The sequence below is a fragment of the Amblyomma americanum genome, chromosome 4 (genome assembly GCF_052857255.1).
Source record: "Amblyomma americanum isolate KBUSLIRL-KWMA chromosome 4, ASM5285725v1, whole genome shotgun sequence".
NCBI classification, from domain to species: Eukaryota; Metazoa; Arthropoda; class Arachnida; order Ixodida; family Ixodidae; genus Amblyomma; species Amblyomma americanum.
This window is the reverse complement of record NC_135500.1, coordinates 200,010,201-200,026,318: the sequence shown is the minus strand read 5'-3', so window position 1 is coordinate 200,026,318 and position 16,118 is coordinate 200,010,201. Positions and strand designations below refer to the sequence as shown.

The window sequence follows — 16,118 nt, the reverse complement described above, 5'->3', positions numbered from 1 at the left end:
TCCATTTGGAACTATGAGTTTTTACGATATCTTCTAATGCTCTAAAGTACTTTTCTCCAAAAGAATTAATTTTGAAGGAATAACCTGAGGCTCATTAGTGCTCTTGTGCGTGATTAGTCAAAAACTTAGACAGTTTTTTTCCTTTGCGCGCTGAACACGAGGCTGTGCCAACTGGTATTAGCGGCAACAGAGCGTATAGATTTTTAGGCCCCTTCTGTGAATAAGAACCTTTGTCTGAGAAGTGAAAAGTAGATAGAACGTAGAAATACATGTCTAAACGTTGAATGTATTGCAAAATCAGAAGAAACATTTTTCCCAGTGAAGCTTACTGGCCTCCATATCGCTGGGCCTAAAAGGGTTAAATGCTAGAGGTCGGGTCGTTACGAAAATTTGAAAAACAAAATAATGGTGCCATGAGCCCAGTTCATGTGCAAAGTGCGCTGTTAAGTGAACAAAGAACTTGTTAGGTAATGCTTTGTACAGGAACAGCAACGAAATGCAGAGAAATAACTATGGTTTTTGTGGGCTATCGTCGTATGAAATACTATATACGCAAATCTTCTTGTCTAAACCAAAAAAAGAGGAATAAAATTGATAAATTATTTTTACATCATTGGATGCCAATAGCATTGCTTGGAATACACATCACAAAAGAAGTTGGTATAACTTTTTACCATAATTATGTACATTTTTTTCCTTGGCGGTGTGCAAAAAGCTGCTTATACAGGCAACACAATGTTTCCGATGAGGACTTAAGAGCGTCATTATATACACACCGTTGACGCTACAGCGGAAGAGTTAAATCGGCAAACGTTTACTAAGAAAACCCAAATACAAGCCTTACAAAAAGTGCACAAGCTATCGAAACGGCAAGCAACCATAAAATCATCTACCAAAAAGCTGTTGTGAAATGGCGTCTTTATGAGTTCGGAGCACCGGGATCATTTCGTTGCTTAAGAACCTTGGCGCATAACCTTGATTTAAATCACGTGCAAGCTTTCAGCTGAGAGCAACAGCAGTGAGAGACTCTAGTTCACAAGCAGCCCACTCACCTTTGCTTTGGCGTTCACATTGGCACCGAGGTCAATAAATTTGTCGGCCAAGCCCACACGGCTGTCTTTGACGGCGTACATAAGTGGAGTAAATCCGGTGGCCTGCGTTGTCAAAGCAGATATAGAAAAAAACAAGATTTAGTAGAAAGCTCCGATGCCCTTTTTCCAGGCATCCCCAAACAAACTGCGCACACTACAAAAAAGAGAAAAACTTGAGGATAGTGAAATGACAGCCGGTGTTTTATATGAGAGATAATTAACGTCCAGCTTTGTTTTTAGGCTAGTATACGATTGTCCGGCTTGGCAAAAATTTAAGTTCCTCAAGAGGTTGAGAGATTTAGAAAAAGCAAAACTGCATGCTTTGACCAGACCTCGTTATGTCGTATCCTATTTTAATTTTAGTTTTTCATCTATATTTCGAAGAAGTAATGTTTTACCTCTGAACAGGTAGGATATGATGTTGACAGGGACCAGCATGAGCTCGCTTAATCGTAGTCACAAAAGAAAGCGGTGAAAGCACTCCTGAAGTACTTGAAGGACTCGGGGTTGAGTTCCCGACTATAAAATTTAAGCTTTAAGTGCATGCCCTCTGTCCCCTTGTCATAGTGGTCGAAGGACACTTAAACTTATTCCTTTGCCGCTCTTGCTTTCCTTTTTTTTTCTTTTTCCCCTGTGTTCCCTTCCCCACGTGTAGGGTAGCCTACTGGGCATCGCCTGGTTAACCTCCCTGCCTTTCCATCCTTCTGCTTCTCTCTCTCTCTCCGATGATTATTTTCAAATCAGTTATTGAGAACTTTACTGCATTTGCTCAGAACGTTTTCTACTACAAAGGTCTGCTTTAGTACACGACTATTAACGTTGCATCGCCGAGCTCTTACATCGAATGTCCTGAAGCGTGTAAGCACACCAATGAAAAACTCTCGAAAAACAGGTACACTTCCTCCTTCAAGAGAAAATACTGCGAAGAGTCAGAGTCTGTGTCTTTTATTCATAATTGCTGAGAAAAAAAAAACGAAGACGACCAACTTCTGGCTTCTGTTAATAATACGCCACAGAAAGAGCCAGAATGAAAAAATTAAAACGTGCTCACCTCGTCGGCGAGGTCCGCAGGAAGGTCTCCTTTCTCAACGTGCTTGAGTAAGGCATCCACGCCGAGCCAGTCTCCTCTCCGAGACATGTTCAAGATCTTCAGCGCAAGCTCGGCGTTCGCCGTAGTACCCGTCCACGTGGCGCCTTTGGGCCGCTCTTGTTCGGGGGGCTTCGAGGCGGCCGCATCTTCAGCGACGCCCTCCTTCTTTTCGCCCGCGTCCGTGGAAGCCTCCTCTTCAGCCATGGAATCCGGAGAATCGGCGAACAGCAAGTCCATGGAAGCCGCCGCTGTGGAGGACTCTTGCTGAGGCTGGCCACTACCAGACTCCGCTAGCGACGGATCTGAAGAATCCTGCTGGGAGTTTGGCTTGGACAGAGAAAGTCTGTTGTGAAGAATCTTGGCGTTCATGACGGTCTGCTGGAGTTTACTCGGTGCCACATTGATCTTCTTGGCCGCGTCCCTCATCCTGGAGAGGACGCTGGTCTTCTCCTTGGGTTTGGGCTCCACAGAGGAGACCACTTCGGGAACCGGCACGACGGGCACTGTCGCCGCGTTCTTCGAGTCGCCCTCTTGGACGAGCAGGTCGGGTTGCTCGCGAATCTTGAACTCGAGCTGAGCGGGCGCATCTTGCTTGTTCTGTTCTTCGGGAACAGGGGTGAGCGCCTTTTTATCCTCGAAGCTCACCTTGGGGATGCTGTTCTCCACAGGCTTGACAGCTGACTTGCTGGATTTGTTGGACGTCTTGGGGTGCTTATTGACCGGCAGCGTGGCTCCGCCTCGGCCCCCTCCACCGACTCCCGTTTTTTCCTTGACGCTCGGGGGCTTCTTCCGCGGTGGAAGCGATTTTTTCTGTCCTTTCCGCCGGCCGGTTCCGGTAGGGCCGTTGAGGGCTGAAGTTTCTTTGAGCAGCGGCGTCTTGTCATTGGACGCCGCCATGTCGTCCAGGAGCAGCAAAGGACCGTTGGCGATTTTGTTCGGGGCGACCGAAGCGTCCGCAGCGTTTGCAGCGGCGCGAGTGCCGCGCCGCTTCTCGTTCGCCTCCCGCTCCAGCTCCTGGAGCAGACGAATTGGATCCATGATGGCCTCCTCTGAGTTCCATCGGTTGCCAAGGCGACGGCCGCCATCTTGCGAGGGACTGTTGTCAGACGCCATCGCTCAGGGCGCCCTTTTTTTCCCCCTCGCTATTTCAAGTTCCCGAATGTACGAGCGTCATACTAATGCACCGCTTCGGTCGAAAGGCGGCTTTCATTTCATTTTTTTGTCGGCATTTTTTTTCTTCGAGTGCTCAAGCAAGCGAGACTGGCAGGCTATAGTAGCAAGGTCGGCGAGGCTTTCGGTGAACTGCGCAAGTAACACTGAAGATTTTTTTTTGTTCGGTCTTGCGGCGAATGTCGCCACAAGCGCTGCGGTTACGTGTTGTTAATGAACCGAGAAAAGCAGGAAATAAAACTAAGATAGGGTGCGTGGAACGGAAGCTTGCTTTGAGAGACGGACATCCGTCAAGGAAATATACTGCAAGGCTACGAAATTAAAGTTCTTTTAAGATATCAACCCTCTCTTTATGCTTTGTTTCGCTTAAACCGCCGACGCTTCGCGACCGAAATTCGAGCTCGCACTGAGATTAGATCAAATCGCTCGTATGACCGCAGCTACGCTGGCACTGCTCAAAATGCGATGAGGCCATGTTCATTCTCGCTTTTTTGAGGCTCATGTCTAGGGCGTCGAAGTGTAACTAGAGCCCTTACAACACCACATCCACAGCACTTCTCTGGTATCCGCTTTCTCCTTGAGCGATGGTCGAAGGAATTGCTTCCTTCGTGCAAAGGAGCACTCACGCGCACCACCTCACTTACGCCGAACGAAGAAGATGATCACCTTGCGACGGAAGATCGCTATGTCACCCACATACACACGCGAGAGCACTTTGCGCTGCGCACTACCACAACGACGACGACCGAACTTAGCAGCTGACTTCAACGATCCGCTGTGGAAAAGCCAACAGCGTGCAGCAAGCCTGCGATCCGACGCAAGGGCCCGTGGCTCTAGGGGCTTTGACTTTGACGACGCGTTCTCGTGGACAGCCCTGGACACCAGTGAGTCACCGCTGAGAGGTAGCCTCCTCAAGAGCGAAGCGCCGATGACTTTCCAACAATTACTGGTCTTCCCTTCTTGGCAGCACGGGAGTGAAAAAACCCAGGACGCGCGCTCCCAATGAGCCCGCGACGCAACGGCCTTTCCGTTACCCCGAACCGAGGCGTTTTGGCCCCAGCAGTTCTGTTCCTATCGGCCACGGCCCGCTACAGGCAGGGATAAAGCGGGCCCACCCATGACGTCACGAACGCCGCCACGAGCAGTGTGGGAGAGCGCGTGGCGTTTAGGCAAGGCACAAAAGGGGTGGAGGGCGGAAAATGAGCGGCTGGAAAGACCGGCAAAGAAGAGAGAGAGAGAGAACAGTGGGCCCTTGGGGTGTATTTCTTTTTTTCGCCGACAAGCCGTCCACGCGGTCGCCGCTAAGCGCCCCTCCCTGGACACCTCCTGCCTTCCCTCCTTCGTCCTCCCCCACTCACCTGGCTCGATGTGCGTTTTATGCGTAATTTGGCGAAGGGGCACAGTGGTGGCTCTATGCTTACGACCCCGTTTCCGAAACCCCCAACGCTAGCCGCCGTCGCCGAAAGCGGTGGTCACGTCCCGTCGTCGGTCACGTACCTTGGGCTCGCGCGCCGAGTTTGTCAGAAATGAAGAGAAAGAAAAGAAGCGAGAAATGAACGGAGAGGAGAATGCCGCAACGAACGAGTGGACAGCAGGAAAGAGAGAGGGAAAGAGAGGCATTAAGGACGCCCGAACGTAAAGAGCTGCGCACAAAAAGATAGAAGCGGCCGGTCAATAGAAAAATTAACTGCTCGGCGTCCCCACCCTTTTCAGGTATCTCGGTTTGGTCGAGCTGTGGTAACAGAGCGTTGTTTTGTCCCCTAGAGGAGGTGTGTTCTTGTCCACCGGCCGCGCCACAACAAACGAGATCTCTTTGGTCATGCCGAACGGAGGGCGACGCCAAAGTGAATGCGTGAGGTTCACTTGGGTGTCGCATCTTCACTCCTGGTAGCTGTGTCATTATTCTGCGAGGATCGTGGTTCGCAGGAAAAAGAAGGGCAGTCATGGGTGAGCTTTCAGTCTTGCGCAATGGCCCAAAAAGCGCGCGTGTCCAATACGTCCAATCATGATTATGCAGATGAGAGTGTCAAGGCAACGGCATAGAAAAGGGGCGGTAGAGGGGGGGTCCGGGGCTGTAGGGGTTCACAAGTAGGAGCAATATGAAACGAAAAGCTTGCTTCGCACTCAGAATCAAATTGACTTCTTACTTCTGCATGGAACTCGAAAAGGTATTAAGAGGACCACGTTTCTAGAAAAAAAAGAGTTGAAGAAAGAACAAACAGTTGCCCTCTCTTTTTTAGGTTGAAAGGAAACGTTCGCTGCATACACACTTTTTTTTCCCCCTTAGTTTTCTTGCGACCTCTAATTGACTATTGAGATGCTTACTCTGGAGATCGTTGTTGTCAGTCTTATTTCCTTCACTGTTCTCGTATGCCTGCACCAAAAAGAGTAATGCATACGCTTGATTACTGCCAGTAAGCCGCCGCGGGGGCTGAGTATTAATGTGCTCTACTGCTGACTAGAAACACGTGGGTTCGGTCGCGGCCGTGGTAGTTGTATACCGGTGGAGGCGAAGGCGAAATGCTAGAGGCCCGTGCACTGTGCCGTTTCAGTGCAGGTTAAATAACGCCAGTTGGTCGAAATAATCCAGAACCCTCCTTTACGGTTGTCGCTTTGTAATGTTAAACCACATGAACCGTGATTATTGCTACGCGGAACTAGTCTTGACATGACAGCGAGTGTTGCTAGACGCAAGCCGCAATAGATGTTGACGTCTTAAAATTTCTTTAATTCTTAGGAAAATACTCAAATACCTGAAGTTTTGTTGAAGCGAATCCCGAAAACTGCATCATCATTATCAGCCTGACTACGCCCACTCCAGGGCAGAGGTCTCTACCATGTCTCTCCAATTACCCTCTCTTTTGCCAGCTGCGCCCACCGTATGCCCGCAAACTTCTTAATCTCATCCACCCACCTAACTTACTGCCGCCCTCTGCTCCGCTTGACTCCTCATGAAATCCGCTCCGTTACCCTTAAGGACCAGCGGTTATCTTGCCTTCGCATTACATGCCCTGCCTTTCCTCTTGATTTCGACTAGGACGTTACTAACCCGCGTTAGTTCCTTCACCCACTCTGCCCGGCTCCGGTCTCTTAACGTTACACCTACCATTTTTCTTTCAATAGCTCACTGCGTTATCCTCAACTTGAGCTGAACCCTTATCGTTAGCCTCCACGTTTCTGCCCCATAAATGAGCACCGGTAAGCTAAACTGTTGTACACTTTTCACTTGAGGGATATTCGTAAACTGCCATTCATGATCTGAGAGACTGGCATATGCACTCCACCCCGTTCTTATCCTTCTAGTTTTTTCCCTCTCATTATCCAGATCGGCGGCCACTACCTGCCCTAAGTAGACAAATTCCTTTACGACTCCCAGCACCTCATTGCCAATTGTGAACTACTGTTCCCTGGCTAGGTTGCTGAACATTACTTTGATTTTCTGCCTGTTAATTTTTAGACCCACCGTTCTGCTCTGCCTGTCTAACTCATTGACCATACTTTGCAATTCATCTCTTGACTTGATATACCACACTGATAAACTTGGCCGTGCTTGTGTTTCGCGCCCCCAGCGTGGCGGCCAATTATATACAGAGAGTTTAACGCAAGCCAAGCCAACGGTCATTCACGTACTTATCTTAAGTGCAACGAGCAACGTGAATCTGTCGAATAACTCTCAGCCACCCTTCTTACTAGAAAGGTCTGACACCTATGGTTGCGGAGAAGCCGTGACTAATCGCATGTTCACGACTGCTGTCGGCCGCGGCGGCAGCAGCCCTGCTCAGCGAGGCAAAGCGCTGTCATCCGCGCAGGCCCCGCGCACTGCTGCGCTACACCGGTGTCGACAAACAAGTTGCGTCATGAATAGCGATCAGGCGCCAGCGTCGGGGCCATACACACAAACGCACTCGTCGCTGCATGTCGGGTCACACCTGGCCGAGAGGAGATGAACGTCGCGGGATGCTTGGGCCAGGAGTCCTAGGGCCGGAGGCTGGCAGAAAGCAGGCTGCTTGCACTGGCCCCCGAAGCGGCTTTCCTTCCTTGTGAGCTCCTTATACGTTGTTCAGTATCCTCCCTATGACGGCTGCAGTACGTCATGTTTTTTTACGTTCCTTTTTAGTTTCGTTTATGGGGGTTTAACGTCCCAAAGCTACTCAGCCTATGAGGGACGCCGTAGTGAAGGGCTCCGGAAATTTCGACCACCTGGGGTTCTAAAACGTGCGCTGGCATCGCACAGTACGCGGGCTTACAGAATTTCGCCTCCATCGAAATTCGACCGCCGCGGCCGGGATCGAACCCGCGTCTTTCGGGTCAGCAGCTGAGCGCCTTAACCATTGAGCCGCCGCGGCGGCCCTTTCCTCTTTAGAGTGCTGTGTCACGTTCACATTGACACCTGTAGAAGCTTTGCCGATCCATCTTGTAGGACAGTATGAACCTCTGGCTTTTTGCATTGGCTCACTCTCAGAAAAGGTGAAGGCGACTAAAAAATGACTCAAGGAAGGGAAATGAGTTAGCCACCCAAGGCAATTCGGGCGGCCACTCGAAAAGGAAAGGAACATGACAGAGCGAGAGAGTTGCACAAATAGGAGAGATAACAAAAGAGAAGAGATGGACACGCAACGCTATGAATTCGTTATTAGTTGGGCTGTAGGGATGGCTGTCCCTCGATGGCTTCCCAGAAACAGACGGCGTGGCTGTGGCTGTCACACTGTCAGATTCCTTCCGCGTGTATGCACCGCAATCAAGAGCCGAGAAACACCAACAAAAAGTATAAAAACAAAGGCCAGCGGCACGTATCCTTGCTTTGCTGCTACAAGTGAAGATGAGGAGTGAGCGATGACGGGCAAGTTGGTATGACGTCATTATCAAAACATAAAACTGCGCAGGGGACAGGAGACAGAAGAGAAGTGGACAGGAAGAGTGCATAACTAACAACTGATTTATTGGAGCGACGCCCCTTTCCTTCAAAGCAAAACACATGCGCGACAAACACTACACTCAAAGAAATCATCTTATCAGGACAAGAAAGTGAAGCTTTTTCTTGTACATATATATCAATGCCTCAATAACGCACTTTTCAGGCCCATAACTCACGATGTGCAAGGATTCAATGATTTCGCGCGCCTTTTTGTCCCTTAAGCGGCCTATAATCCTTGCTCTCGTGCTGTCCACTTCTCTTCTGTGTCCTGTCCTCTGCGCGGTTTCATTTTTTTTGTAACCAAGTACAAGAAAAGCTTTAGTCAATGAGAAAGCTGCTTTCGCGCAGTGCATTAATGGTCGATTAGGGCAGCAAATCTATAGAGCAAAATAATATGATCGCACAGAAAAAAATTCGGACGACGCTTAGCCTACCCTTAATAGCACAATACGACAGCAATAGAGGTCCGTACCGCACAAGTAGCCCATCTCTTTCGTACAATATTCAATAACCGCCCTCTCAAAAAATACTTGAGGGAACACCTAAGCTCCTCCTCTGAAGTTCTCTGAGCTCTGAAGAAAGCTTCTCCGAGTCGTTCCCATAGCAACGCACCCACGTGTTATGCTGACGACTACAACCTACTACTACGAGAATGATGGGGGCACTTAAGCTCAGCTTTAAGACTATGACGCCATAGCATAGTGAGTTAATGCTCACATATGCAGAATTTGTCTTCCTCTACTTAGCCGGGACAAGACCCTGGGAGTCCTCATACCACTCCTGGTGCAGTGGTGCAGCGGTTAAGCGATGCGCCACTGCCCTGCGATGGCAGGTGCTGCCACCGCTGCGGCTAGTGGAACGCAGGTTGCTCTTCCCGGCAAACTCTCGCGACAAATCATTAATTTAACGGCTACCTGCCCCGGTGGGCAGTTTACTCACAATCCGGTGGACAGGTTGTGATGACGTCACAAGGACACGTGACCTGCGACCGATCTGCCTTCTAGGTTGCTTCTCTGGGGATTTTCCGTGGATTTTTCGCTCATGGTTTCAAACGATGACGACGACGGATTTACTGCTATGCTACGACTACTACTACTACTATACTACTATTACTATTAATACTACTACTACTACTACTACTACTATACTACTATTACTATTAATACTACTACTACTACTACTACTACTACTACCACTACTACTATACCACTACTACTAGTACTACTATCACTAAAACGACGACAAAAGCGCTTAACAGCTCTCGCTGCAAAAACGACGCAAGATTGGAGGTTATCCAACCAGACAGAATCCGGGTCGCCCCTGGAATGGAAAAGGAATACGCGGTGAGGGGGCCACAAATATGATACACAATGAAAGGGCAAACATGAGCATGCCTGTCAGTGTTTACTGTTTATTTGGACTCCGGGACTAGCTGTCCCTTCGGAGAAGCTCATTAGTGAACTCACAAGTAAATACCTCAAGACCGAGAAGAGCGGTAACCCGACTCACGAGTATGAAGGGGAAAGCAACGTCGAGATGGACGAACCCTTCACCGAGCTGGAGCTGGTTGCGGCCATCGATGAAAGTAATCAAGGCAGCGCGCTGGGCATTGGCGGCATTACATACAAGATGCTAAAAAATATGAGCGACAAAAGCCGAGCTGAACTGCTAAACCTCGCCAACGCGTCCTGGGAGAAGGGTTCGTTACTAAAAGAATGGAAAGAAGCGGAGGTACGTTTCATTCCCAAGCCGGGGAAACCACCCCACGTCGACAACCTGCGCCCCATCTCCCTCACGTCGTGTGTGGGGAAGGTGGTCGAGCGTATGGTTTTCAAGAGACTGCAGAGACATTTGGACGTCACTGATCAGCTACCACCGACTATGTACGGATTCCGGAGGCACCTGAGCACGCAAGACGTATTGGTGCAACTACACGAGCTAGTTATCAAGCAAGCGAAGCCTCATACGCCAAGAGCTATCCTGGCGATCGATCTAAAGGGGGCCTTCGATAACGTCACACACGACAGTATCCTCCGTAACCTGCGCCAAACGGGGTGCGGGAAGCGCACCTTCAAGTATGTGCAGGATTTCTTAACCAACAGAACGGCAACAATCAAAATTGGAGAGGAGAAGTCGAAACCAATAGCCCTGGGAGACAGAGGCACCCCGTAAGGGTCGGTTCTTTCGCCGCTTCTCTTCAACCTGGCACTCCTCCCTCTCCCGACTTTGCTTCAAGACATAGAGGGCACAGATCACGCTCTTTACGCAGACGATATCACCGTGTGGACGTCGAGGGCAGGGTCGGAGAGTTGGATGGAGGAGACCCTTCAGAGAGTGGCAAAGACCGTGCACGAGTTCGCTCAATCGTGCGGCCTCAGTTGCTCGCCCCAGAAGTCGGAGTTACTACTCATCAAGCCCAGAAGAAAGCAAGGAGACCAAGAGAACATCCGCATCACCATCGATGGGGCGAACATAACGCCAACCACGCAAGCACGTATTCTGGGTGTCATCTTCCAGAACAACGGCAAGGCGGGGGCGTCGATAGACAAGATCAAGGTTTCAACGGAACAAATTTCGCACATGATCAGAAGAGTAACGAACAGAAAAAGAGGATTCAAGGAGGACGATGCACTGACGCTCGTCCAGGCCTTCGTGACGTCGCGCATCGTTTACGCGGCGCCGTACCTGAAGTTACTCAAGAAAGACCAGGACCAGTTGAACGTTATTATACGCAAGGCAACCAAGATGGCGCTGGGCATACCGACGCATTCCTCGACCGACAAGCTTCTCGGCATGGCCAAGCACAACAACGTTGAAGAGTTAATAGAAGCTCATCTGTCTAATCAAAGAGTCCGGCTCAGTCAAACTTCGGTGGGACGTCGCGTTCTTTCCAAGTTGGGCTGGCAAGAGGCAGACCGGAAGGAAACGGGACCGTTACCCAGGTTGTGGGCGCATAAAATCTACAGTAAACCGCTGCCTCGAAACATGAGGTCGGGTCGTAACGACGGCCACAGAGCGGCTCGTATAGCGGCCTTGACGGAGACATTAGATCAAATAGCAGCAGAAGAACAGGGCGTCACTCTCTTCACAGACGCTTCATTACCCAAGTTTTCATCGAAAGCCACGCTGGCAGTTACGACGCGGGATATGCTCGTAACCTGCGCCTCTATTGAGACGACTTTTCCAGAGGTGGCAGAAGAGGCCGCGATAGCGCTAGCACTCGCGCAGCCCAAAGTGGGAAGAATTGTCACTGACTCGCAAAAGGCGTATAATAGTTACAGAAAGGGGTGGGTGTCCCTTGCAGCACTAGGAATTCTCAAAAGTAAACGCGACGTTCCTGAAAGGAAAGTTGAGTTGATATGGACACCGGCTCACTCTGGGCTGGAGGGCAACGAACTTGCCCACCAGTTTGCCCGAGAGATGGAATACCGGGCAGAGGAAGGTGAGCCACAGTCCATTATTAGTTATAAGGACATTACGAACTATTACAAGACGGAGAGGCGACGTTACCCCGATCCTCACAAATCGCTTACCAGAGAACAGCAAGCGATCTACAGGCAGATACAGGCAGGATCCTTCCCGCACCCTTACCTTCAAAACAAGATGTACCCGGAAAGGTACGAGAAGGAATGTGATTTCTACAAGGCGCAGTTAGGCACGCTTCAGCATGTCATTGGAGTATGCAATTTCAACAAGGAAATCCCCCCACCTCTTGCCTGCCCCACTACCCCGCCCCATCCCTCACCCTCCCTTACCGAGCGGTGGGAGACCTTGCTAACCAGCCCCGCCGTGGAAGACCAGCTCGTCCTGATCTCCGGGGCCAGGCGGCTAGGGAAGCATATGGGTCCTGTGAAGAGGGCACCACTCCCATCGACGGCGTCTAAGCAGACGTCGAGCTCGAATCAATAAAGTTGTTTCTCTCTCTCTGCCCCTTCGGAGATTACCAGAACCAGGTAACGTGTCTTGGCCCTCTCACGCTACCTGGTCTGTGCCACGTAATTTCCAGCTCGTGCACCGGCATATTACTCAATGGGCTGCTGTGTGCGTCTTGCACAAGCGCGGTGGAATTTGTGGCACCAAGTGTACACTTCATACCAGGGAGCAGTATGGCGGCGTCGAGGTTGGAAAGGCCTGTACGCATCAAAAAAAAAAAAAAGACCTGGGTAGCACTCCCACAATATAACCCCATAAACCGTACTTACTGAAGTTAACGACATGGCTGAAGTCAGTGAAAAATTCGCGTTTCCACGGTGCACTTATGGAAGAGAAGGGAGCTCGACCCTTACACAAATAAAAAAATAAAGATTAATGCACATCTTTATGTGCATTTATCGCAGGAATGTTGAGGCTAAACTACTTGCGGTAAGGCAAGTATGCAAGGCAGCTCATGGTCTCAATAACGACCTTTCGCTTTAGGAAATAGGCAGAGCTTAATGAAGTAATGCATTAGTGGCACTCTTGAAAAATGTAAAAAAATGGCCTCTACGCTTGGCTTGAGTGAGGCGGCTGTATGAGCATGCGCCAGAAAATGATCTTTGGCCGCCTCAGGCTGATCGACAAACGAACCATTAGAGAGTCGCGTTTTGAATTTGTACTTTATTTGTAGGTATGTTGAGCTTAATTTCCCATAGCTGCATGTTGGCTATAAAATATGTCGCAGTAACTGGCTTCGAATTAATTTAGACCGTTTGGGCTTCTTTAATGTCCACTGTTTTTTATTTGTGAGTGTCCATAACTGAGCTGTTATGTTTCCACTGCCTTGTGCGCAGGTCATTGAAACCAGTCTGTCACCTTGTGTTTTCTACGCATGTTCTTCGCATGGGACATTACCGCCATGAATAACAGCGCCAAAGCTGTCCTTTGACAAGAACTTTTTTAGTGCCAACCAGAAAATGGCAGTGTGTGATGAATCCTGGGAAGTTAGTCACGTGTTGCGGCGGGAAATAAACGAGACTTTGAATGAGGGTGACCTTGGCCAACCTGGAGAAATAAAATGAACATTGCAGCGAATGGGTATCGAACCCACAGCTGCGTGAACAGATTAGCTTCGCTGGCCACTGCTGCTGCTGCTGCCGCCGCCGCTGCCACAGTCCGGTACAGTCTCCGATACAGTCTCGCAGCGCAGTCGTTGTATAGCATACCGTGTATGACCCAAGGTAGAGGGGCGCAGGTGATATTGTACAGTCCTCCTTTTATGAGCGCAGCAGTTGATAATGCGCTTCAAGAAAAAAAAAACTGTCTCACGTCTAAAGACTACCTGAACACTGCCGATGGACAGTATGAAAAAAAAAAAAATTCTCCGCCAACACTGCCTCAGTGTTCGACTTAAGAACGTTAGCCACGGGAGCTTCAAGTGTTTACATCGGTGTGCTCAGCAAACGTGAAGAAGACCAAATACAAACATCCGCGGACGTCTCGTTTCCGGAAACATACCTTCTAAGACACAAGCAACGCCCTCTACCTTAAGGATTTTGCACTACTGTGGCGATTTACAGCCACCTTCACTATGTCCGGCGTATTTCGTAGTTGTATAAGTTAATCTTATAAACGTGTGCATCACAACACGACGAATCGTTGTACATCATTCGGAACCCTGTGCTGCAAACGGTTCAGCCGCAATAGCCATCTGAAGGTCCTCGTAATGAACGGTTTGGGGGCGGAAAGGTCGTAGGTGGGAATCGCGCAGATATTTTCGGATTCATCTCAATTAGTACTTTTATTCTCAGGAACATGCCAACTCATTTGACACCTCTTCGAACATTATGCGTTAAACTGGTGACTCCCAAATTTTATGCAAATGGTAGTCCCGCGGGGGGCGGGGGGGGGGGGGTCCCAATTCGATGGCCGCACTTTACTGGGACATATATAACGGATCGAAATTATTGGCAGCAATTTAGGTGCTACGCGCGCAGTGTTGCTAGGTGCTATAGTGTGTTCACGTGGCAACTTTTTTGGTCAATTTCACCTTTATTGCGGACAGACCCGTCCTTGACAAATGCACGTGGTGAGAGCTAACGCTCTTAAAATTAGAAGGACGGTCAGTAACAGGAGTTTTATTATATATTTCGTGATTAACATTTCGAGGTAACAGGCCACGTGCCTAAGGGCACATGGGGCGTTGTACACGTAAGGGCGCATGACCAGAGGAATATTTGAAGATGATTTCTCGCAGGCGGTAGACTATTCACAGAAGAAACAAAAATACATGAGTGCTTGAGCTACTACAATGTCCTTGACTGTCTCTCGAAGCACGTACGCTTCACCACGGCGAAGAATTCGTCGATAGGCACACGTGCTTGCAAGTCGCACTTCTGCTATTGACGACTGTACGTCTGAAAGGAGCTGAGGAAGTTAGCACACGCCTACGCATTGCATTTTGAAGGCTGATTCTAACTACGCACCCATTGACGGCCATGGGTGCTTTCCGTGTCATATTTTAAGTTTCTGTGTAAGCTACTGTGTTGAAAGCCGAGGAGCCGGTGAATCCGTTCCGGCGAGGAATATAAGTAGCCGCTGAGCAGTCTGCTAGTGGCGTGTCCGCGTGCGCTCTCCGCTTGTCCAGTATCTTTTTCACGTGCCCTTGAGAGGGGTGTCTGTTTTCGCCGCAACACTGTGGGCAGCCACACTTCTGCTGCAATCTCAAGTTTTGCAATCCTATTCTGAAACGAAGGCTACCCGCGTTTTTCTGGGTACAATGAGTCTCCTGAAACCTAACGGGAACGAGTTAACTAGAGATTGAAATTGAATTAGTTAGGCAAGTACTTGCGAGCTGTTGTAGATCTGCTCTACAGTGTTCTTGGCAGTGGGTGCATCTGCTGTGCATAGGTGCGTGGGAAGTATCCCTTACAAAATTTCTTTAGACAGTACATAGACTGTCCATAGACTTATGTCTACAAGGTCTATAGACTATCTATAGACAAACCCTAGAGAACAGTCTATAATAAATACAAGTCCTATAGCACGTCTGCAGGCAATCTATAGATTTATGGCCATACACTTTTTAGTAGACTTTTGTCTATAGACAGTCTATAGACTATGAACAGACAAACAAAAATATCTATAGGAAGGCAATAGAATCTAAAAAAAGTCTATAGACTATATATAGATCATTTCGTAAGGGATGTACGCGGTGTGTGCTGCGTTTGCAATGACTGTTTAAGAAGATCTCTTGTGGCCGACTGAGCTCTCCCTGAGTGTCAAGCACCGGTGCTTGTGTTCCTTCCAGTAAACGACTCCTGCTGTCTGCTTTTATTTTGGTGTGAACGTTGTGCATCATGAAGTGCTCTGCACAGTTCGGAAGGATGTTGAGGTGTGGGGCGTTGTACGTGTGCATGTCCAACAATTTCGGACAAAAATTTTAAAATTGGAGAACATACTTTTGCTGAGATACTGAAGGTGGTGGTGGTGGTGGTAGTGGTTTTATTAAAAATAATAGTAAAAAGGAAGGAAAAGATTTTTGCTAGCCCCGGCATCTGCCATCGATACTGAAGCACCTGAGCTGGGGCAGCGGAAATAAAGGACAGCAGGCAGAATGGAGAAATGAAATGAAAGAGGTGAGGGGACAGGAATAGAGGACAGGGGGAGAAGGTACAGTTCATTCTTCTGATGTCTAGCAATTTTTTTCTTTTAAAGTGTTTCCATCGCCCGCATCGAACAGTTAAGACTGCCATATAAAACCAATGGGGGACGCTTTTGACGATAGCAAAACGTGAATAGAAAAAAAAAATTCAAGACTGCCGTCGGGTGATCAGCGGATATATTGATTGTTACAGCGAAATCTTAGATTATATGAAAGAATTCCGTTCATGAAATGTTTCCATCTAAAAAATGCTTTTGTCAAGAATTGCTGGGG

At 48.9% G+C, this 16,118-nt stretch overlaps 1 protein-coding gene across 1 annotated transcript in view; it reads right to left on the bottom strand.

Moving 5' to 3' along the window:
• The window catches only part of nompC (no mechanoreceptor potential C), a 101,584-nt gene extending 98,166 nt beyond the window's left edge, over positions 1–3,418 (bottom strand). Inside the window, exons 1-2 of the mRNA XM_077662930.1 lie at positions 2,143–3,418; positions 1,053–1,154 (exon numbers count right to left, since the gene is read on the bottom strand). Coding sequence (XP_077519056.1) covers positions 1,053–1,154; positions 2,143–3,294 — 1,254 coding nt within the window. The 5' untranslated portion in view covers positions 3,295–3,418. The remainder of the gene's footprint in view (positions 1–1,052; positions 1,155–2,142) is intronic.
• Positions 3,419–16,118: the final 12,700 nt, after the last annotated feature.